The sequence below is a fragment of the Electrona antarctica genome (assembly GCF_951216825.1).
Source record: "Electrona antarctica genome assembly, chromosome: 23".
Lineage (NCBI taxonomy): Eukaryota > Metazoa > Chordata > Actinopteri > Myctophiformes > Myctophidae > Electrona > Electrona antarctica.
This window is the reverse complement of record NC_136804.1, coordinates 25,546,361-25,569,106: the sequence shown is the minus strand read 5'-3', so window position 1 is coordinate 25,569,106 and position 22,746 is coordinate 25,546,361. Positions and strand designations below refer to the sequence as shown.

Sequence of the window (22,746 nt, the reverse complement as noted above, 5' to 3'; positions counted from 1 at the left end):
TGACACCAATACTTTTGTACTTTTACTCAAGTAAATTGTGAATGCCGGACTTTTACTTGTAACACAGTAGTTCTATATTGCAGTACTGATACTTTTACTAAAGTAAAACTTTTTCCACCACTGATAATAATTGGTCTTCTCCTCGGTTCCCCGCCCCCCTGAGTTAAACTCCAGGCTGGGACAGAAGGGAACACAGGAAAGAAAAACATCTCCTGACATTCAGTCTGTCAGCCAGTACTGTATACGGTAGGCCCATATTTCAAATTATATCACATGAATTTCTGGATACAGAACTTAACATTACTGCATAGTGGGCCCACATTTAAAACATATGTATTCAACACAGGCACAAAGGGACTCACTGGCTGCTCAAAAGAGATCGCAGGTCTGCCCCAATGGCCTTCCGCAGAGAACTAGATGCATAAGAAAATGCACAAGACCTTTTCCAGTTTCTTTCATAAACACAAGTTCTCACCACATTCTTCCCCTATGTGCCACACAGTCACATCTCCCTTCAGTCTATTCAGAATTGCACTAAGAAGGGGACAGACACTCCCTCTGAAACCTAAACAGGCAGTCGATTTTTGTCAGCGCTCGGGCCAATTAAGGGTCCCATTATGTCTGAATGAAAGGTCCATATAATGCAGTAAATGCACTTCTCGCTGTGGAAGCCCAGAAACAAAGAGCGGCCATCAATGGAGGCTTGAGACGCAACGCAAGGAGGAAGGTCTCAGATTGTCTCTTGAAACACTTTCTATTGGGAGAGTTTTTGCAGTCCATTCTTCCGAGTGTTACTTGTTTTGGTGCACGAGCGATAACTGCGTGCGCCGTGCGTTTTTGGAGATTGGCTCCATTCATCAGAGAGAGAGAGAAACAGGGAGAGAGAGAGAGACAAAGCTTGACCAGTGGAGTGATGATGACGGGGTGCAGGATCCATCCGTTATTAAAAAAACATCGTATTTGTTTGTGGTCGTTTATCATGGCGGAGCGGAGCGGTCAGCAGCCCAGACTGATAGAGCCATGTCTCATTTGACATGTCTGTCTTCCACCACACTGCACACAATCATACAATCCCCGCGCCAGTCTGTCTCCAATGTCATTCATTTATTCCATAGAGGCAGGTTTGAGCGGGTTATCAATCTCTGGCGCCATCAGCGGCCTTCGATTAAACCAAGGACCCCTAAAGCTGAGAGAGAGATGAAGCAGGGACCCCCGGCCTAGATACTGCATATTGTATAAAGTTGTGTTGCAGAGTGAGTAGTTGAGTAAAAGTACAATATTTGCCTCTGAGACGTACTGGAGTAGAACAATTTTTTTTTTAACTGGAAATGTGAAATATTCAAGTAAAGTACAAATACCTCAAAATTGTACAGAACTTGAGTAAACATACTTTAGTTACTTTACACAACTGATTTATTGGCATAAGTGTACGACGTGTGTCCAAACAAATCTTTGTATGAGTGAAAAGAAAGGCATGAATGACGACTGCAGACAATTTCTTAAAGAATTAAGACCACTGGGTAAAAAGCAATGCCTGACAAAATTAATTCAGGATTGGGTTCCATCCTGCAGATAATGTCCTTTCCTCTCCTAACCTCCAACCTCTAATCCGTGAATGGACGCCAGTGATTACTGGTCAGTTCAAGCTGGAAACAAGGAGCACATCTAAAAAACACACAGAGCTAGAGGTTACCATACCAACCGCAGTATCTGAGCGTAGCAGATAGCCGGATTTGGCAGCAAGCGGCCGAGTCAAATCCCTCCGTTGATCTCAGAAAGGCCACCGAAGACAATGAGCGTGCACCCCACCCCAAAACACACGCACGCACGCACGCACACATGCACGCACACACGCACACACGCACGCACAGTCGCACACACGCACGCACGCACACACACACACACACACACACACACACACACACACACACACACACACACACACACACACACACACACACACACACACACACACACACACACACACACACACACACACACACACACACACACACAGGCTGCCCCATACACACCCTTCGTTTAAACATACAGAGTACCAGGAAAAAGGCAAGAAGGTCGGACTTGTATCTCTTTCTTTGTGTGTTTGAAAAAGGGATGACAATCAGTGTGCGGTGGCCATTCACTGATGCCACCCATACAGAGCCTTCCACTCCTCTATCTGTTGGAAGAATGGCGCAACAGAGAGAGAGAGAGAGAAAAAGAAAAAGAAAAGAAAATCCTTCCCAGATTATTATTCATGGCGAGGGGATTTTCCTTTCAGGGTCGCCCCTTTATCGGAGCCGTTCCCAACGCGTCAGCCTCTCTCTATCAGCCCCTTGACAAGTGCCAATCAACGGGCCCGCGAGTCCAGTTTGGTTAAGGGGGGGGGGGGGTCGAGGAGGGGAGACGAGGAGGAGAAGGTTCTGGAGGATTTTCAGAGACAATGACCAACAGAGCCCACAGTGACAATGTTTTATATTAGGGACAACGCCGTGACACATCTACATTGTCAGTGTGTGGTCCTCAGGGAGTGTGTGTGGGGGGGGGGGGGATCTTTGCTAGGAACATGACTAATCTTCTGCTCCACTGTCTCTGTCTTTCTGAGGCCTATAATCTGTCCCGCAGTTTCCCCTGAACCTTGCCGGAACAATCCGCCCAGGGTCAGTCCAGATTAGCTCTTCTTTGTGGCCCCACGCAGCACATCGCTAAACATTCATTTTGCCCGCAAACGTCTTCAGTAGCAGCTGAATGCTAAACACCGGTGGGGTGCATGCGGAGTGACCGACCGGGGAGTGAAGTAGTGAAAACAGCTATGAAACAATTATGAGGGGGGGGATTACGCTACCTATGAATTCCTGACGACGCCTGGTACAAAGGCGGTTATCGTGAGTCTCAACCACGCAGCAAAATCTTCGGGTTTGAATTTTAAATATTGAAATTTGACCGTGCATGCTGTTTGGAGATCAGGAGAATCTTGGCAGTATATGTCATTATGTCTGCGCATAAACCAACCGTTTGGAGCACACACTCAGTTAAATATCCAAATCCGATTTTAAATAGATAAGATAAGATACAACAAAAAGGAAAAGGATATTTAGTATTTGGTCATTTTTATACTATATATTAGTGCCTTCATGATCTACAATATCCTGCAAAACAAAACAGTAGCTGATGAATCATTCGTCATGCACATTCAAAGAGAGATGATCCACTCTGTCACACTACCCTGTTTTCTTAATACTATCATATTGTGTTGTAAAAAAAAAAGGGTCGTTCCGTCAACTACTCGGGGGCTCTCTATTGAGAGGCTGACCTCCATGGTTCCTCCACGGTAACCCAATCTCACCTATCCCACACAAAGCCGTGCATGGTGCCACACACTGCATGGCTCGCTGACCTAGGACCTGACCTCTCACCGCCCCGCTGATGACCCTCTCCCCCCCCCCGGGGGGGGGGTCTGACCATGCCTTTGGCCTCCAAAGGGGTCATTGTGGCCAAAGCCCCACGCAAGCCAAGAATCAGCGAGTGACATCTTTTTTTTTTCCTTGTCTTTTTTTTGTATACTTGTCAGGAGGATTGTGTTCACATAACAAACAAAAGGCCCATAAGTCCGACATCCCGTTAGTCCGACCTACGTGGCTGGTTAAGACTGAGGTTAGGTTTAGTGACCTACGTGGCTGGTTAAGACTGAGGTTAGGTTTAGTGACCTACGTGGCTGGTTAAGACTGAGGTTAGGTTTAGTGACCTACGTGGCTGGTTAAGACTGAGGTTAGGTTTAGCGACCTACGTGGCCGGTTAAGACTGAGGTTAGGTTTAGCGACCTACGTGGCCGGTTAAGACTGAGGTTAGGGTTAGCGACCTACGTGGCCGGTTAAGACTGAGGTTAGGGTTAGCGACCTATGTGGCTGGTTAAGACTGAGGTTAGGGTTAGCGACCTATGTGGCTGGTTAAGACTGAGGTTAGGTTTAGCGACCTATGTGGCCGGCTAATACTGAGGTTAGGTTTCTGGTTTAAGGACAAAGAATGTTTGCTTTCACCATCTTTGTTGAAGAAGAGTCTGGGCAATTAAGGTTTAGTCTTACTAGATGTACTAAAAGTTTCTCAATCTTATATTTAGATTTAGTCTGGCCTAATCTAGTTACCTCTGAGGTAGGTTTCCGGAGGTCCATGGTTAAAGTGTGATTCCCTTTGAGGGGATTAAGTCCCCCCATCAAGCCCATTAGTGTCGACCTCAGGCCATCAGATCATGGTCTGATTTTGAATTTAAATTGCTTTGTGTTTCTGCTATTGTCCTGGCTCTGCTATAATTAAGAGCAATTTAGAAGTATAGCATTTAATGGTTTGTTTACTACCCTGTATCCTGTAATGGATACAGGGATACAGTAATAGATTCTAATCCACAAACTTCCAAGGCACTAATACCATGGGTCATAACATGTTTTACAATTAATAAAGTTGTTTCTTTTGCATTATTTATATTATATCTATGTTGGTTTAGTCTATCTGCTATTGTGTTCCTAGTTTCACCCACATATTGTAGGTTGCACTTGTTGCATGTAATTAGATAGACACAGTTACAGTACTAGTATTAGCCTGTATGATTTGTTTTATTCCCACCATTCTCATTGTGGTTCTATTTGCCGTTGGCAACAAATGCACATCGTCTGAACTCAACAGGCTAATGAATGCAGCCATGTTCTACTCTCAGATGTCACCCATGAGGCATCAGTGGTGCTATAGGGATCAGATACGTCACTTCCTTCAGATTGCTGCCCGACCGAAAAACATACAGCCGGTCACGTCAGTCACACAACAGTACATGAAAACAATTTGTGTTACAATGTGTTATGACATCAGTGGTGGAAAGTAACTACGTACATTTACTAACGTACTGTACTTAAGTAACATTTTGAGGTTATTTTACTTGGGTATTTCCAATTTCCAATTATTTTTTACTTCTACTCCTGCACTCCACAAATATTCCACTTTTACGCCACTACATTTATTTGAAAACTTTAGTTACTGGCCTGTGCTGCAGCTGAGTGGTCCAGGCACCTAGGCCGGTAATCCAGCCTGACGGCGTGTCGCGGGTTCGAGTCCCGAGCCCGTTGCCGCATGTCTTCACCCCATCTCTCTCCCCCTTTCCTGTCTAATTACTGTACCCTATCAATAAAGGCAAAAACGCCCCAAAAATATCTTTAAAACTTTGGTTACTAGTTACTTTGTAGATTACTGGCCATATTTTGGGCGCACCTTACCCTTTATCCCTAAACTTCTTTTCCATACTTTGCCATCTTGAAAAAATAGTTCAACTGTTTTTCAAAATATTAAAAAAATGGCAAATAGGTTTAGGGATGAGGGGTAAGGGGTGGCACAAGCTATAGCACTATGATTATTATTACAAAGCATACATTAACCACTTCATTTCGGCCATGTGGAAATAGCCGATCTACAAGCTCACAATGCATCGCATTGCGATGCATTGAGAGTTTGTAGATCGGCTATTTTCAAAAGATTTTTATAGTTTTGAAAACTTGAAGTGGGACACATTATATGCATAATGAGTACTTTTTACTTTTGGTACTTTAAGTACATTTTTATGTCAATACTTTTGCACTTTTACTCAAGTACATTTTGAATTCCGGACTTTTACTAGTAAACTTGTAGTATTTCTATATTGCAGTATTGACACTTTTACTTAAGTAAGAAAGTATGAGTACTTTTTCCACCACTGCAGAGAACTAAGAAGATGTCACTGTGCCCTTGGTTTTAATGGCTGGCCCTCAGACATGGCTAATCAATCACTGACACGACGCGCACATTTGTAACGGTGCCATCACTGAAGCACGGCACAACACGGACCATTAGCCCCGCGTCGCAATTACCGCGACTGGACAGACGACTTGCGCGGCTAGCCAAGAAACAAAGCGTGATGCTAGGCTGACAGACGCAGTAAAATGATTGCAGGACAAAAAAAAGAGAGGAAATAGGGGGAAGGAAAAAGTATTAGTCAGCCGGTATGGCTCTCCGTTTCCACATGGTGAAAACACTTCTGACCTTTTCCCTGTGCTGCCAGATTTCTCTGTACTGTTGAGACTCTGCCTTTGAACCATCACTCATGTATGTACACAAGACCACTAGGGCCACACAGGTGAAGGTGATACCGCTATACCCAGCCGGCCCTGGTGAGGATTAGCGGGCTTAAGTGTACCGGAGGCAGGGGAACGCCAAACACCGCGCTGACAGTGAGGAGACAATGGCTCCTAATAAACCAGAGCTGACAGTGGGCTTTTACCGGCTCAGGCTCCTAATGCTCGGGACAGGCTCTTGTATTGATTAAGTGTTGTGTTGCTATAAGAGCTCAAGAGGGACAAGCTTCAATTTCTTAAAAAAAAAGAAAAGAAATGTGGAACGCGACACAGAAGAGCAATCATAAAGGTCCAGGAAAAAGCAAAGAGTAAAGAGTAAAGAATCACAGTGTGAGCTGGGTTGAACTGAAAGGATATAATAATAATAGTACCGTCACTGGAGCGGTGGCAAGAACCAGAGGACTTGGATGAGATGTCTGATGGAATGGGATCTATAATCCATGATGATTGGGACATGATGGAACCTGCAGCAGCAGCACAGTTTTCCTACGGACAAATAGAAAAAGAAATAAACATTCAATTGTCCTTAATTGTCCATTTAATTGCCCTAATAACGTGCCGTCTACAAAGTAGTGTTATTATTAGCTACAACCATTATTCCACTTTATGAGTAGCTAATACACACCCTGGTAGTAAGCAAACACATGATGTGGTGCCACGCATTATGCAAATGGCCGTATATGATTCATGCTCCGGGTACTCCAGTCACTGTGGTTTAGACATAATTGCAGGGGGGCTTATGGGGGGCTCATTCAGCTTCTTCTTCCCTCAGAGGCTCTCCCTCCTCCGTCATAAAGGGGAGATTAATAGTTGATCACGTGGAGCACCTGCAACCATTCCGCTGCAGCCCAGCGTGCGTATTATCGGGGGACCCCATGCTTACCCCCGGTGACCCCTCACCCCCCCCTAACCCCGTCTGATCCTAACAGCGGCGCATCCCTCCAATAGAGTCATCGTCGTCGTCGTCGTCCCCCCCGGACCCCATGCGTGCAGCGTTTAGCAGCTCCCCCCCCCCCGCCATGGAGCACCGAGCTGGAGTAAAAAAAAGCTCGCCCTGCGCCTTTTCAGCGATATACAGTGGCCTCTCCCTCCCTGCCGGGCCCGTGACTGATTAACCACGCACCTGCTGCACGGCCGCACGCCCCTCTGTTATACTGCGGCTCAATTATCAACAACAATTTGGCCCCGCTTTACTGGAATGACAGTTATAAATTCGTGTGGCCTGGAGTTTGTAAATGGGGGGCTTTGTCCTTCGAGGGAGAGCGCAGCGAGTGTGCCAAGTTTAGGGTTATTGTCTGATTAGGAGTCGATCCTTTCTCCCCCCGGGCCTGTTGTTTGTTCAGCGTGTGTCCGAGCAACAAGGTGCAATCCTTCTTTCAGGGGAGATCTGATAGATGAACAGTGGAGGGGGGGGGGGGGGGGGGGGGGTAGAGAGTGAGAAGCCCTTCTTATAGCAAGGCCTGTAACCAGTGGTGTAAACTGCATTGGTTCCTAACCTTTTAATACTGAAGTACAACCTCAGTCGCCATGCGACGCATTGTCAGCTTGTAGATTTGCTATTTTCAAAAGAAGTTTAAACATTTGAAAACTTGAAATGGGGCATTCTGCATAATGTACTTTTACTCTTACAATTTATGAATTATGGACTTTCACTTGTAACGGAGTAATTCTACATTGCAGTATTGATACTTTTACTTAAGGAAATCATGCGAGTACTTTTTCCACCACTGTCTGCCCGTGACACTCACCAGTTTGTGTTCCTGGACTTTCCCCGGCGTGGAGCCACACCTTTCAGAAGTACCACCACCGGCTGCGAGAGGCCTCAGGTCGCCTCACAAAAACACACACATTAAACAGCATCAATCTACAGCCAAGAGGACACGGGTTGTGTGTGTGTGGATGTATTTGTGTTGCATGCATTGGCACAAATGTGTGCGTGTGCGCGCGCGTGTGTGTGTGTGTGTGTGTATAACTGTAGGCCTATAGCACAACTTTATATGCACTTCTTTTTTGGGGGGGGGGCCTTTTGTGCTTCAGTATGCGTACGCGTATGAGTAATGCAGTGTTAATCTCTCTGCAAATACTGACAGAAGAGTGACAAAACCCTGGCACAGCACCTGTCTAGCAGGAGCGTGCCAGGTGCAAACATTGTTCTGGTAGCGGAAAGACACGTCAGGTCTCCAGCAAAGTCTTCGACACACACACACACACCGACACACACCGACACACACACACACACACACACACACACACACACACACACACACACACACACACACACACACACACACACACACACAGTGAAACCCTAACAACTGAGCTGGTCCGGCGTGGGTCCATTTCTATCACTTGTAAAGGAGGAAACCGATATGCCCCTCCCAGTTTTTAAATACGGTGCTGGACCCAAAAAGTGATCAAATGAAGAAAAAGGTGAATGTCCGTATTTATAGTGTTGATCTGGAGTGTTTTTTCACATACAGCCGATTTGTGAAATCCCCCCCTAAATTCTTAAAAAAAAAGTTTTCTCAATTTTTCCAAAATATTCTTTGAGATCTTTCTAAAAATAGCCATCACAATCATGCATCAAGATGAGACGTGTTGTGACCTTAATGTTGACAGGCATTCTTTTTAAATAGCCAAAGTATAAAATATGGTGGTTGATAATGCCTCAGTACTTGTACAATGAATTCAAAATCATTACAATTTGAGTGACACTGTTAATCCACATCAAATAGCCTGTTACTGCTAATCGTATGCACTGTTCAGCGAAATCGAGAGATTTTATCAGTGAACAATAGGCTGGAATGGAATTTCGGTGTATATTTGATCAGGCCCCTTATCTATTGTACACGCGTGTTGTTCAGTTGAAAAGTGTCTTTGGCTATCTTGCCTGGACTTTCCAGGTTAATGATAAACTCCAGCGGTTTGATCTTTATTAATATGGCATATCATAATATCCCGTAAACCTTTCCCACTTGTAGGAGGAACTCCTTTATGGCTTAAGACACAAGGAAAAAGTACTCAAATGTTTTGCTTATAAGTAAAATGAATCAATACTGCAAATTGAAATACTCTTGTTACAAGTAGAAGTCCAGAAATCAAATTGTACTTTAGTAAAAGTACAAAAGCATTGGCATCAAAATGTACAGTGTATTCATTATGCAGAATGTCCCATTTTGAGTTTTCAAATGTACAAAGAATATTTTGAAAAAAAGCCGATCTACTCAGCTCAAAATGTGTCGCATAGGCTATTTTCAATTGGCCAAAATGTGTATAGGGTTGAAGTAATTACCAGCTAACGTTTTCAAATAATTTTATTGCAGTAAAAGTACAAATACTCCAGTAAGTACTTAAGTAAATGTACTTAGTTCCTTTTCACCACTGCACCTTTATGGCTTTTGAGAGTAGATTAAGCAGACAAGAGCCATTCAAAGGAGACCGCTTTACACCATAAAGACACGACTTGCCCCCCAGGCCAACCAAGGTCCCTAAACAACACACCTAATATAATGCTGTGGTATTCCCCTGTTTGCCCATGTATATGCTTTCTCTACACATGCAGGAACAAACAGACACACTGCAATGCACATGCACGCACATATGCACGCACGCACGCACACGCGAGCGCATATATACTCAAGCACACACACACACCTGTCTGAAACTGCTCCCTCCCTGTTACGATTAAAGCAACGGTGCTTGCTTATCAAACGAAGCGATCTCCTCCAAACTGTCAGAAAGACCTATCAAAGTGGCGGTAGATTTCACACTCGCTCTTTAAGCTTTGCTGAGATTACCAGCCAGACAAACATGCACGCACACATACTGTACGGACCGTCAGAGAGAGACGTCAACCCCAAATTGGTGCTTTTGGTTATACTGTTGTGGCATTTCAAGACAATTCAAAAAGTAAACTGTATGTATGTGTGTGTACCTTTGGCATTAAAGGACAATTCCTGGGTAGCCGGTTTCTCACCGTAATATGATGATAATATGTCCATTAAGCACTGGTAGAGGCGAAATATATATATATATATATATATATATATACATATATATACCGGAATATTAAAAAAAAAGGCTGCTGCACACAAACTGATTATAGATTTTCATAAACGAGAGCATGCTGCACCTGGCAGTTATAACTGAGTCATTCTTGTTCATGTGTTATTATTGTTATTATCTAATCATATTAGGTAAAAAAAACTCGATTCTCCTTTAAGCAAAACTACCTCGTGGTGTTCATCATGAAACACAGAGCGCGTACGAACAAACACAAGTGTTAAAAATAAATACATCTCTGTGTTTTGGACCGTTTCTGCGTATCGACGATGACGCATCGGCGGCGGGTGCTCTGCCTTACCTGCCGTCGACCACTGTGGACTGTACGGCGCCCTGTGACCTGTCCAGTCCAGCGGGGGGGAGTCCTCCCGACCAGAGAACGACTCGGGCCCGGGTCTCTCCATTAGGAGGAGGAGGTGCACGCGGGACATGGAGCCCATGTTGCCTGAGGTACAGCCCACCGTCAGCGCAGCCAGGCCCGGGGACACTTCTGCTGGACACAAATCACGTGGCACATGCAGGCTTACATTTGTACAGTGGGTTTTTTTCAAACCCTTTTTCATATCAAGGTCCATTATTTATTCTGCATTTGAGCCACGGACCGCCATTTGATGAGATTTAGCCTCTCAGGCCCAAGACTTAGAATATTTTGTGTGGAGTTTCTGTGTGGAGTTTGCATGTTCTCCCGTGTCCCCTAGGGTAGGTACCCTCACAAAAAACATGCAGTAATGCTGGTCTCTAAACTCCCCCCCCCCCCCCCCCCCCCTGGCCAGCCTGATGGAGGGGAAAAGGAACTGGTTGGAATAACGTGTTCCTTCCATGTGCTACGTCCAACCAGGGAAACTCCCCCCCTGTCAGGTGTAATGGAGCGACTTGGACACTCATGCATGAAGGAAGCATGAGTTCAAGTCCGTTGCTCTCCCCAGGTTGGCGGAGGGTGTGTAGAGCCCAGGATCACATTCGATAATTGACACAGGGGTGAAAAATGGGTTACAAAATTGTGGGATATAAAAATATATATATATATATATATATATATATATATATATATATATATATATATATATATATATATATAGATGTCTTTGTTTGGATAAGATTTTGTCTACAATTCCATAAATTAAACCAAAGTTTTGGTTACATTTTACACTTGTAAGAGTAAAAGTGCCTTTGAAAAGGAACGCAAGCGGAATTTTGGCTAAGTATTGCACTACAGAAAAGGCCATGATCAAAAGCTTTCATACTGCAGTCTGCCTCTGAGATATAATTAATTGATTATAATATAAAGATGATATCTTGTGTGCAAAGTTGACATTTTGGTCTGTGGGTGGCGTGACAGGCAAAGGACAGGGAGCAGCAGGTTTCATGGCAACTAGTGACCTAGTGGGGATACAGAAATGAACAGCTAAATAGCTATATTTGGTTCAGGCATGATGCTTTTCAGCTGGTCAAGGGGACAGTTGTGTAGATCGGATGAACAATGGATCTCAGAGTGTTTCGTAGTACAAGTCTGATAAGTCTGTCTCTTTCTCTCCTCACGCATGCACGCGCACGCACACGCACACGCACACGCACACGCACACACACACACACACACACACACACACACACACACACACACACACCATCCTCCCAAGGTTCCAAAGTTCTCATGGTCACACCCAATTAAAAGGGGATCAGCAGTAGCCTACCAGTGTGGGCTCCCTGCCCATGCCCGTAGGGTGTGGAGGGGATTTCACACACCGTGCGGCTCACTGGGGGCCTGTCCATGCACACGTTGACACCTCTGTCCAAGCAGTGTTGATTTCGTCGACTAAAAAACTATGATACCTCTTTTTTCCACTGAGGAAAACTGAATAAAAATTAAATAGAAACTAAGCTATGACTAAAACTGTGACTAAGTATATTGACATATATAGAAGGGAGTTCCAGCCGTGCCTCTAGCCTATAGCAGGCCAGTCTGGTGCATCTCAGGAGCAGGACATATAACATGCGAACAAGAAGGCACTGGCACCTAAATCGTCTGAGCTGCTCCAGTGCCTTCTTGTTCATAAGTATATTGACAATTTCATCAACAAATTAAAAACTAGACTAAAAAAGTTAGGGGGGACTAGAGGAGAAGAGATCCATTAGAACTAAAAGACAAGACATTTTACGCTTCATGGCTGCATTTTGAAAATAGCAGCTATGCAAGCTCACAAGCTTGTAGATCAGCTATTCTCATTACAACACCATCAAGGCCCGCCAAAATACATTTTACACATTCAATCTACAGTTAATTTAGTTAACTAAAATCTTATGATATTTAGTCGACTAAAACTAGACTAACACTAAATAATTCAACAAGTTGACTAAAATGTGACTAAAACTATGAAATAATGATTTTTAAGACTATGACAAACTAAATAAAGATGTCGCATCACGACACATTGTAAATGCTATTTTCAAGTGGCCAAAATGTATATAAGGCTGAAGTGGTTAATGTATGTTTTGTTAGGGTTATAATCGAAATCTACAAAGTAACTATAGTATTAGTAACTAAAGTTTTCAAATAAAGTACAATATTTGGATCGAAGACGTACTGTAGTAGAGTAGAAGTAAATGTATTGGAAATTGTAAATACTAAAGTAAAGTACCTCAAAATTGTACTTTTAAATGCAGTACTTCAGTAAATGTACTTAGTTACTAATTTCCATGACATGCGTTTGTAGGATTTCACACGAGTGGCCGAGAAACAGGCGTGTGTTCAGTTAGAATGGCAGACGTGTGTTAGATAAACAGGGGTGTGTTCAGTTAGAATGGCAGACGTGTGTTAGATAAACAGGCGTGTGTTCAGTTAGAATGGCAGACGTGTTAGATAAACAGGGGTGTGTTCAGTTAGAATGGCAGACGTGTGTTAGATAAACAGGGGTGTGTTCAGTTAGAATGGCAGACGTGTGTTAGATAAACAGGGGTGTGTTCAGTTAGAATGGCAGACGTGTGTTCAGTTAGAATGGCAGACGTGTGTTCAGTTAGAATGGCAGACGTGTGCCTGTTTAGAAACAGGGGTGCGTTCAGTTAGAATGGCAGACGTGTGCCTGTTTAGAAACAGGGGTGCGTTCAGTTAGAATGGCAGACGTGTGCCTGTTTAGAAACAGGGGTGCGTTCAGTTAGAATGGCAGACGTGTGCCTGTTTAGAAACAGGGGTGCGTTCAGTTAGAATGGCAGACGTGTGCCTGTTTAGGAAAGTAATCCCCTCGGGTCAGAAAAAAGGAACTGCTGTCTTAGCTGATTGATTAAGTAGCTGCTGATAGGAAGTACCTGCATGGGACAACCGTGGATGTAACAGAATGCGACAGGAATGCACTTTCAGTTAGGCTGCGTATACAAGCCCTGTCACTCGCCAAACGTATCCAGTTGACGGACATTGATTCAGATAACCAATGACTAAACCTAAGATTAAGTTGCCGGCCACACCAGCTACCACCCACTTGGAGCCAGAGCAAAGCCCCCAGAGCGGCCGGGAAAGGAGGGCAGGGAGAACATTCACACACGTACACGTATGTTGATTTACCAAAAAAAAAACAGTAGGTTGTGGTAAACTGTGCTATTCTGAATCAAATCACTGCCGAAACCTAACTACAATTAGTATAGCCCCTGAATTCATTCGTTTTTCTAGGCTGTGGCTAACTGCAGCAACCACTGCCATGATCTCTACATATCCTCAGGGCAAAGGTCACCAGGGGTCAGACAGAGGTGCAGGCCAATCACCACACAGGTTAAACACCTTGTCGGGGATTAGGACAAGGTGTTTAACCTGCGTGGTGCAGGTTAAACACCTTGTCGGGGATTGGAAGCAGAGGAAGTCTTCATTGGCTCATGTTTCTCTTTGCAGCTCACTGACCACCTCCAGTCCTCCACCAGGACACGCACGCACGCACGCACGCGCAGCACATTTTTTTCTGTTGGTCAACAGGGACCAATACAAAGACATGATACACTGATAAGCCCCTCCCACGGCTCCCAGCCAATGGCAGACAAGAGCTACAGAGGAAGGAGAGCATGCCTAATAGAGGGTATGCGCATGCTTAAAGTGATTAAGTGAATGGCACATCGAGTGGCAAATCGAGTGGCAAAGCAACAGGCAAAGTGAGTTTAACATTGTTTAATGCAATCAGATAGGACTTTTCTGTTTGGATGCATGGGCTGTCAAGGCCAGAAAGTAGTTTTTTGCCACTCAGTAGGCAATTAGGCATTCCTGCATAACTTCCGGGTTTGATGATGATGTCACGCGCATACTCTCTGAGACATTACTGGCAGGCACAACAAACAAACATGACAACAGTAAGCAGAACACAATGCTGGCTGCCATTAGCCTTGTAATTGTAGGCCTTTGCAGGCATTTGCTACAATGAACTCCACGTAAAGAGCGAACCCCACACAGCACATTCCATTGTTTTTTAAACGAGAAGCAGCGTCAATTATTGCTATAGCAGCAGTGGTGGAAAGTAACTAAGTACATTTACTTAAGTACTGTAATCAGTGGTCAGAACGTAAAGAGTGCGGGCATTATTTGGAGGGGGGGGTTGGGGGTACGTCATGACTCACATTCTTGTGCATTAGCCCGTCTGACACCTTTATGCGGCCAATAAATACACAACAACTATTGTGCAGCAAAATGGAAACTGCTAGACCATGGCATGCACCAGCGCCGGTCGGGACAAACAAATTGTTGGTCAGGGGATGCCTGACCAGGCAGGCATCCCCCAGCAGTGTGGGGACATTCAGTTCAGACCCAAATGACCCCCCCTCTGGCGCCTATGAGGTACTTTTACTTCTACTCCACTACATCTCAGATCCAAATATTGTACTTTTACTCCACTACAATTATTTGAGAACTTTGGTTACTAGTGACTTTGTAGATTTTGATTATGATTACAAAACACACATTCATCTCTTCAACCCTATATACATTTGAAAATAGCCAATATACAAGCTCACAATGCGACGCATTGTGAGCTTGTAGATCGGCTAGCAACATACGTTTTAGAGAAAACTCTTAGGATTTAGAACATTGGTTTAGAACAGTGGTTCTCAAAAAAAGCACATACGGTATACAATTAGTACATCTGATAAATGTGAAATGTGATTAACACAGATATTCTCTTCTGTGGTGGGGGTCCCTGGCTGGCACAAAACATTTTCAGACATATATTTGGGGGTCCTTATTGGCACGAAAGAGGTAGCTGGTTTAGAAGCCATTTTGTAGAATCGCCCTCATAGGTGTTAACGGATTGGAGATATTTCACATTGGATATGCCTGGATGTGTGCGTGCGTGCGTGCGTGCGTGCGTGCGTGCGTGCGTGCGTGCGTGCGTGCGTGCGTGCGTGCGTGCGTGCGTGCATACTGTACCTGTGTCAGGTGAGGGACTTCCACTGGAGCTGAGTGGGCGGTCCAGTGATGATTGACAGGAGGCGGAGCGTGGGGCGACGGCATCCAGCTCATCGAACACACAGGATTGGCTACAGCTGACGTCAGTGTGATCGAACACACAGGATTGGCTACAGCTGACGCTGGACCCTGAAACCAGTGGCGGGAAAAATGTACTCAAATGTTTTACTTAATGATGGAGTGCCGTGATTTTTGTCTCCACCAGGCCGAAGGCATGGGGAGAGAGTATGTTTTGCACTCCGTCCGTGTGTGTGTCCGTCCTTCCGTCCGTCTGTGAACAGCTAATCTCCGGCACCGTTAACCCGGTCGATGCCAAACTTTGCACACACACTCCCTGGATGCCAACGATGAACCTCTGCCCCGCATTTTCCAGAACGGCCTGTTATAGCGCCACCATGAGGCAGCTTTTCACATTTTTTACCTAAAACTGCACCGATCTGCGTGAAACGTTGCATGCATACTCCCTAGAGGCCAAGGACAAACCTTTGACTTGCAATTTCCACATCTGCCTTTTATAGCGCCACCAGGAGGTCGACTTTTGTAAAACACATTTTTTTATATTACTCCTCCAGATTCTGTCCAAAAATCTCACAGATCGTTACACAGTATCTCTATGGTCATGTGCTCAAGTCGGATCTGTCAGATATTTCATATTCCATCCTATTTGGCTATAATTGGCTTTCACAGTTTGCAAGATTGCCCCGTTTTCAACAAAAGCCTCAAATCATGAACGCAGCATGCAATTTACGTGAAATCTTTCACACATTTTCTTACTAGGCTGAGGAATATATCCCACCCTTTTCACATTGGCCTGTTATAGCGCCACCAACAGGTTGATTTTTGCAAAACACATTTTTGGAACAAAATGCCTCAAATCATCCAATTGCCATCAAAGGCAAACATGTTTATATTACTCCTAAACATTTTGCCAAACATCTCACACAGTCCTATCCCCCTGGTGGAGACCTGTGCCCAGAAGGGCACTTTTTCTAGTTGTACTTGTTCTGTTTTGTATGTGTCTATGGAGTTAACATAGACACATACACACCAGCTCAGTAGCCTTGTGGTTAGAGTGTCCGCCCTGAGACTGGGAGGTCGGGGTTCAATCCCCGGCCGGGTCATACCAAAGACTCTAAAAAATGGGACCCAGTGCCTCCCTGCTTGACACTCAGCATCAAGGGTTGGATTGGGGGGGTAAGTCCCTGCGACATACTAGCGTCATGTCCAGGGGGTGTACTTGTACATCAAGCTGCCTCACGCTACAGAAACAGGAGATAGGCTCCTGCCCTATGGGCCTCATGGCTCGGCAAGGCTACTTACTTATGGAGTTAACATTACTCTAATCTAATAGACCCCCAGGTGTGGTTAGAATATTTAAATAAGTCTTCCCTGTTTTTTTGGTTTCTTCCTGAAAGCTTCCTGAAAGCCTTTGAGTCAGGCCCAATCGAAATACACCACTTTAGTGACATCATTACCCTAACCCTTCATCTTTAAGTAAAAGTATCAATCAGTTATCAGTTACAGTATATCTTGTCCCCAGGCCACACACACACACACACACACACACACACACACACACACACACACACACACACTCTGATGAACAGGCACATGAGTACACTAACTGTCACGCACGCGCGCACACACACACACACACACACACACACACACACACACACACACACACAGTGAAACCCTAACAACTGAGTTGGTCCGGCAATAGTTTGAAACATCAATGATGTGCACCACCAACCCTTTATTATGTAGATAGCCGGGGGGGCTATCTACATAATGGCCTATACTGTGATTATAGGCCTATAGGCCCCAATACACACGTCACACACACACACACACACACACACACACACACACACACACACACACACACACACACACACACACACACAAAACATGGACGACAATTAATTAGGAAATTATTTTATTCTGGGGCTAGATTGTAGAAAATATTGTTTATAAGACTTTGTTTTCCTTTAAACCAACATGTTTTATATGAAGACAACATTGAGCTGGCAGTAGACATGCGCAACGCATCGCCATTGCGCTCTGTTTGGACAATAGCTGCATAACTTTTTGATCATTGTGAACATGATACATAACATGGATTTGCTATTAAATAAGACACATCGGTGCTATAGGATAAAATGCTGGGAGTATCAAACCCCCTCCTCTCCAAACCTCATGAACAGAATAGCCAGCTGCAGAGAATAATAGACTGTACGAGTCTAAAGCAGGAGGTATAGAAGCAACATAGCAATATAATAGACAAAATATATATACAAAAGGATGTGTACAAAACATCTATAAATCTCTTTACATACAAAAATATCTTTTAAAGAAATTCAATATAGAATTCCATAGAATAAAATCCGCGACTTGGAAGCATTTTTGAGTGAAATGTCTCAAGAGTTTTATCAAAGGGTTGGCGTTCTTTGATTGGATTTAGCATAGTTGAAGAAGCGCTTTTTTATAGTGTTTTGTGTGCTGTGACAGAGCATAAATTCACTTTAATATGAAAATGCGAAAATGCGTTTTCATGGGCAGATAGATGCGCACGGAAGCTTGGATTCCCACGCACGCTGTCTTCCAGAACAAGGACCGGACCCACCGGCATGAAGTCCCTTTTGGCGCTGTTCTCTGGCCTGCATGTCCGAATGGTTTCAGGACGCAAGCCCCGGGCCGTGCGTGTCTCTGCGTGGCCGTGGGGGGAGTTTGGGAGGACCAGGGGGCTGTGTGTCAGACAGTCTGTAGTGCATCTGGAAGCCTCCGTCCCCGCGGGACCATCCCAAGCGCATTTAGGCCTATACATGGAGCTGATGATCCCGATAGATATAGGTTATTTCTGAGTGGACGAGAAGAACAGGCGGAAAAAATATGATTAAAAAGGAATTATTCAATTTGTTCAGCAGCATAAATGGCGAATCAATGAAGGCGCTGTCTTTGGGGATATAACCAACGTCCCAAATACAGAAAAAGTAGGACCAAGGGGTCCCGAAAGGGGCTATAGGTCGGATAACAGCAGCTTTCTTACCACGATATATATTGGGGTTTCTTTCTCAGAACCAATAATGAAGTCCAGGAGCTCAGGACTGAGCGCGTCGTATGACGAGCCCTCGTCGGAGGAGTAGGGCGAGGAGGAGGACACGGGGGAGCCCGCCATGGAGTTCATGCAGTCGTGGGAGCCGCCGCCGCCGGACGAATAGCTCTGCGAGGACATGTCGATGCCGGGCAGCTGCTGGAGCGCGCGTATGTACTCCACGGCCGAGCGCAGCGTCTCCACCTTGCTCATCTTCTTGTTGTGCGCGCAGTTGGGCACGAGCTCGCGCAGCGTGGCGAAGCCGTTGTTGACGAGCTTCACACGGTTCCTCTCGCACTCGTTGCGCCGAGCCACGGCGTGCGGCGGCAGGCTGTAGTCGAATCCCGCGAAGTTCAGACGCCGCTTGCACCGCAGCAGCTCCGGAGAGCCGGAGCGTTGTCTCCTCATCATCACCTATGATGCAACACAAGTGACACACATTTTAATACACTGTAGAGAAATACTTACAATTAAGTAAAAAGGGTGGGATTAAAAGTTTGCTTGAGTGAAAGTGCAAAAGTTTTGTATAATGTATAATGTATAGGCCTATTTATAGAAAGTTCTTATTATGCAGAATATCAGTAGTTAACTAGAAAAAGTGCCCTTCTGGGCACAGGTCTCCACCAGGAGGATAGGAGTGTGTGAGATGTTTGGCAAAATGTTAGCCAATCAGTGTAGAATCTGATAAATCCAACAGACTTGTCTTGATCACATGACTACAGAGATCATGTGTACCGATTTGCGTGAGATTTGGATGAAATCTGTGCGACTAACATAAGCAATGTGTTTAGCAGAAATCGGCCTCATGGTGGCGCTATAACCGGCAGATGTGGAGGGATGCAGGGACAATGTTTTTCCATGGCCTCTAGGGAGTGCGCATATATAAGTTGTATACAGATTGATGAAGTTATAGCTAAAAACAGGAATTGGCCTGTTATAGCGCCACCATGAGGCTGATTTGGAAAATAATGAGTGGCATGTCGTCCTTGGCCTAGTGGAAATGTGCGTGTATAATTTCACAGAAATTGCACACTGTGTTTGTGATTTGTGGCATTTTGTTCGAAACGGACCAATCATGTGAGCTTTGGAAGCCAATATTAGCCAATCAGGATGGAAGATGGGAAATTGTGCAGATCTGTGATGATCACATGACTATGGAGATAGTGTATACCGAATTGTGTGATGTATGGATAAAATGTGTACGAGTAATCTACAGAAATGTGTTTTGCCTAAATGGGCCTCATGGTGGCGCTATAACAGGCCGTTGAGGAATATTTGGGGCAGAGGTTCGTCGTTGGCATCCATGGAGTGTGTGTGCAAAGTTTGGCATGGATCGGGGCAACGGTACCGGAGATTAGCTGATAACGGACGGACGGAAGGACGGACGGAAGGAAGGACGGACGGACGGAGTGCAAAACATACTCTCTCCCCATGCCTTCGGCCTGGTGGAGACAATCAGAGTAAAAGTAGCCTATACAATATTTGCCTGAGATGAGTATAAAAGTATAGGCTATTGGAATTAGGAAATACTCAAGTAAAGTACAAATAGCTTTGCTTGAGTGAAAGTGCAAAAGTTTTGTATAATGTATAATGTATAGGCCTATTTATAGAAAGTTCTTATTATGCAGAATATCAGTAGTTAACTAGAAAAAGTGCCCTTCTGGGCACAGGTCTCCACCAGGAGGATAGGAGTGTGTGAGATGTTTGGCAAAATGTTAGCCAATCAGTGTAGAATCTGATAAATCCAACAGACTCGTCTTGATCACATGACTACAGAGATCATGTGTACCGATTTGCGTGAGATTTGGATGAAATCTGTGCGACTAACATAAGCAATGTGTTTAGCAGAAATCGGCCTCATGGTGGCGCTATAACCGGCAGATGTGGAGGGATGCAGGGACAATGTTTTTCCATGGCCTCTAGGGAGTGCGCATACATAAGTTGTATACAGATTGATGAAGTTATAGCTAAAAACAGGAATTGGCCTGTTATAGCGCCACCATGAGGCTGATTTGGAAAATAATGAGTGGCATGTCGTCCTTGGCCTAGTGGAAATGTGCGTGTATAATTTCACAGAAATTGCACACTGTGTTTGTGATTTGTGGCATTTTTTCGAAACGGACCAATCATGTGAGCTTTGGAAGCCAATATTAGCCAATCAGGATGGAAGATGGGAAATTGTGCAGATCTGTGATGATCACATGACTATGGAGATAGTGTATACCGAATTGTGTGATGTATGGATAAAATGTGTACGAGTAATCTACAGAAATGTGTTTTGCCTAAATGGGCCTCATGGTGGCGCTATAACAGGCCGTTGAGGAATATTTGGGGCAGAGGTTCGTCGTTGGCATCCATGGAGTGTGTGTGCAAAGTTTGGCATGGATCGGGCCAACGGTACCGGAGATTAGCTGATAACGGACGGACGGAAGGACGGACGGAAGGAAGGACGGACGGACGGAGTGCAAAACATACTCTCTCCCCATGCCTTCGGCCTGGTGGAGACAATCAGAGTAAAAGTAGCCTATACAATATTTGCCTGAGATGAGTATAAAAGTATAGGCTATTGGAATTAGGAAATACTCAAGTAAAGTACAAATAGCTTTGCTTGAGTGAAAGTGCAAAAGTTTTGTATAATGTATAATGTATAGGCCTATTTATAGAAAGTTCTTATTATGCAGAATATCAGTAGTTAACTAGAAAAAGTGCCCTTCTGGGCACAGGTCTCCACCAGGAGGATAGGAGTGTGTGAGATGTTTGGCAAAATGTTAGCCAATCAGTGTAGAATCTGATAAATCCAACAGACTCGTCTTGATCACATGACTACAGAGATCATGTGTACCGATTTGCGTGAGATTTGGATGAAATCTGTGCGACTAACATAAGCAATGTGTTTAGCAGAAATCGGCCTCATGGTGGCGCTATAACCGGCAGATGTGGAGGGATGCAGGGACAATGTTTTTCCATGGCCTCTAGGGAGTGCGCATACATAAGTTGTATACAGATTGATGAAGTTATAGCTAAAAACAGGAATTGGCCTGTTATAGCGCCACCATGAGGCTGATTTGGAAAATAATGAGTGGCATGTCGTCCTTGGCCTAGTGGAAATGTGCGTGTATAATTTCACAGATATTGCACACTGTGTTTGTGATTTGTGGCATTTTGTTCGAAACGGACCAATCATGTGAGCTTTGGAAGCCAATATTAGCCAATCAGGATGGAAGATGGGAAATTGTGCAGATCTGTGATGATCACATGACTATGGAGATAGTGTATACCGAATTGTGTGATGTATGGATAAAATGTGTACGAGTAATCTACAGAAATGTGTTTTGCCTAAATGGGCCTCATGGTGGCGCTATAACAGGCCGTTGAGGAATATTTGGGGCAGAGGTTCGTCGTTGGCATCCATGGAGTGTGTGTGCAAAGTTTGGCATGGATCGGGCCAACGGTACCGGAGATTAGCTGATAACGGACGGACGGAAGGACGGACGGAAGGAAGGACGGACGGACGGACGAAGTGCAAAACATACTCTCTCCCCATGCCTTCGGCCTGGTGGAGACAATCAGAGTAAAAGTAGCCTATACAATATTTGCCTGAGATGAGTATAAAAGTATAGGCTATTGGAATTAGGAAATACTCAAGTAAAGTACAAATAGCCTACCTCAAAATTGTAGGCCTACTTAAGTACAGTAGTTAGTTAGTAGCCTATAGTTATAAAGCAGTGCTGCTCACCTGCATGGAGGATGCTGAAGAAATTGGTGGAAGAAATTGCTGCTGACCCCCGACGTTTATTTCCATCTTGGCTGTGATGTCCATTATTAGGCAGTGAATGAGTAGAATAAAAAAAGAGTGGAAAAAACGCTGTAAAAAATAAGAGTCTCTGCAGAGTTGTTGTAGGAAGGTGGCCGTGCGCCCTGCTGTGCCGTTCACGCGTGGCTTAGTGCTTATCTTGTCTCATGGGGCTGGTGCACGCCTGCCTGCCATGCCTTGCCTTCCACACTCCTCC

The 22,746-nt window shown here is 44.7% G+C and overlaps 2 protein-coding genes across 2 annotated transcripts in view; both read right to left on the bottom strand.

Moving 5' to 3' along the window:
- Window positions 1-22,746, bottom strand: part of LOC306916733 (uncharacterized protein) — a gene marked incomplete at both ends in the record, with an annotated part of 88,564 nt that overhangs the window by 15,334 nt on the left and 50,484 nt on the right. The window contains 4 exons of the mRNA XM_079494751.1: window positions 6,521-6,635; window positions 7,898-7,980; window positions 10,513-10,701; window positions 15,604-15,771. Of these exons, the coding sequence (XP_079350877.1) occupies window positions 6,521-6,635; window positions 7,898-7,980; window positions 10,513-10,701; window positions 15,604-15,771 (555 nt within the window). The remainder of the gene's footprint in view (window positions 1-6,520; window positions 6,636-7,897; window positions 7,981-10,512; window positions 10,702-15,603; window positions 15,772-22,746) is intronic.
- On the bottom strand, window positions 18,662-22,556 carry LOC306916309 (achaete-scute homolog 1a-like; the record flags this gene model as incomplete). The annotated part of the gene is made up of 2 exons (XM_079494143.1): window positions 18,662-19,150; window positions 22,473-22,556. 2 exons carry the CDS (start codon window positions 22,554-22,556, stop codon window positions 18,662-18,664), a joined length of 573 nt encoding a protein of 190 aa, XP_079350269.1.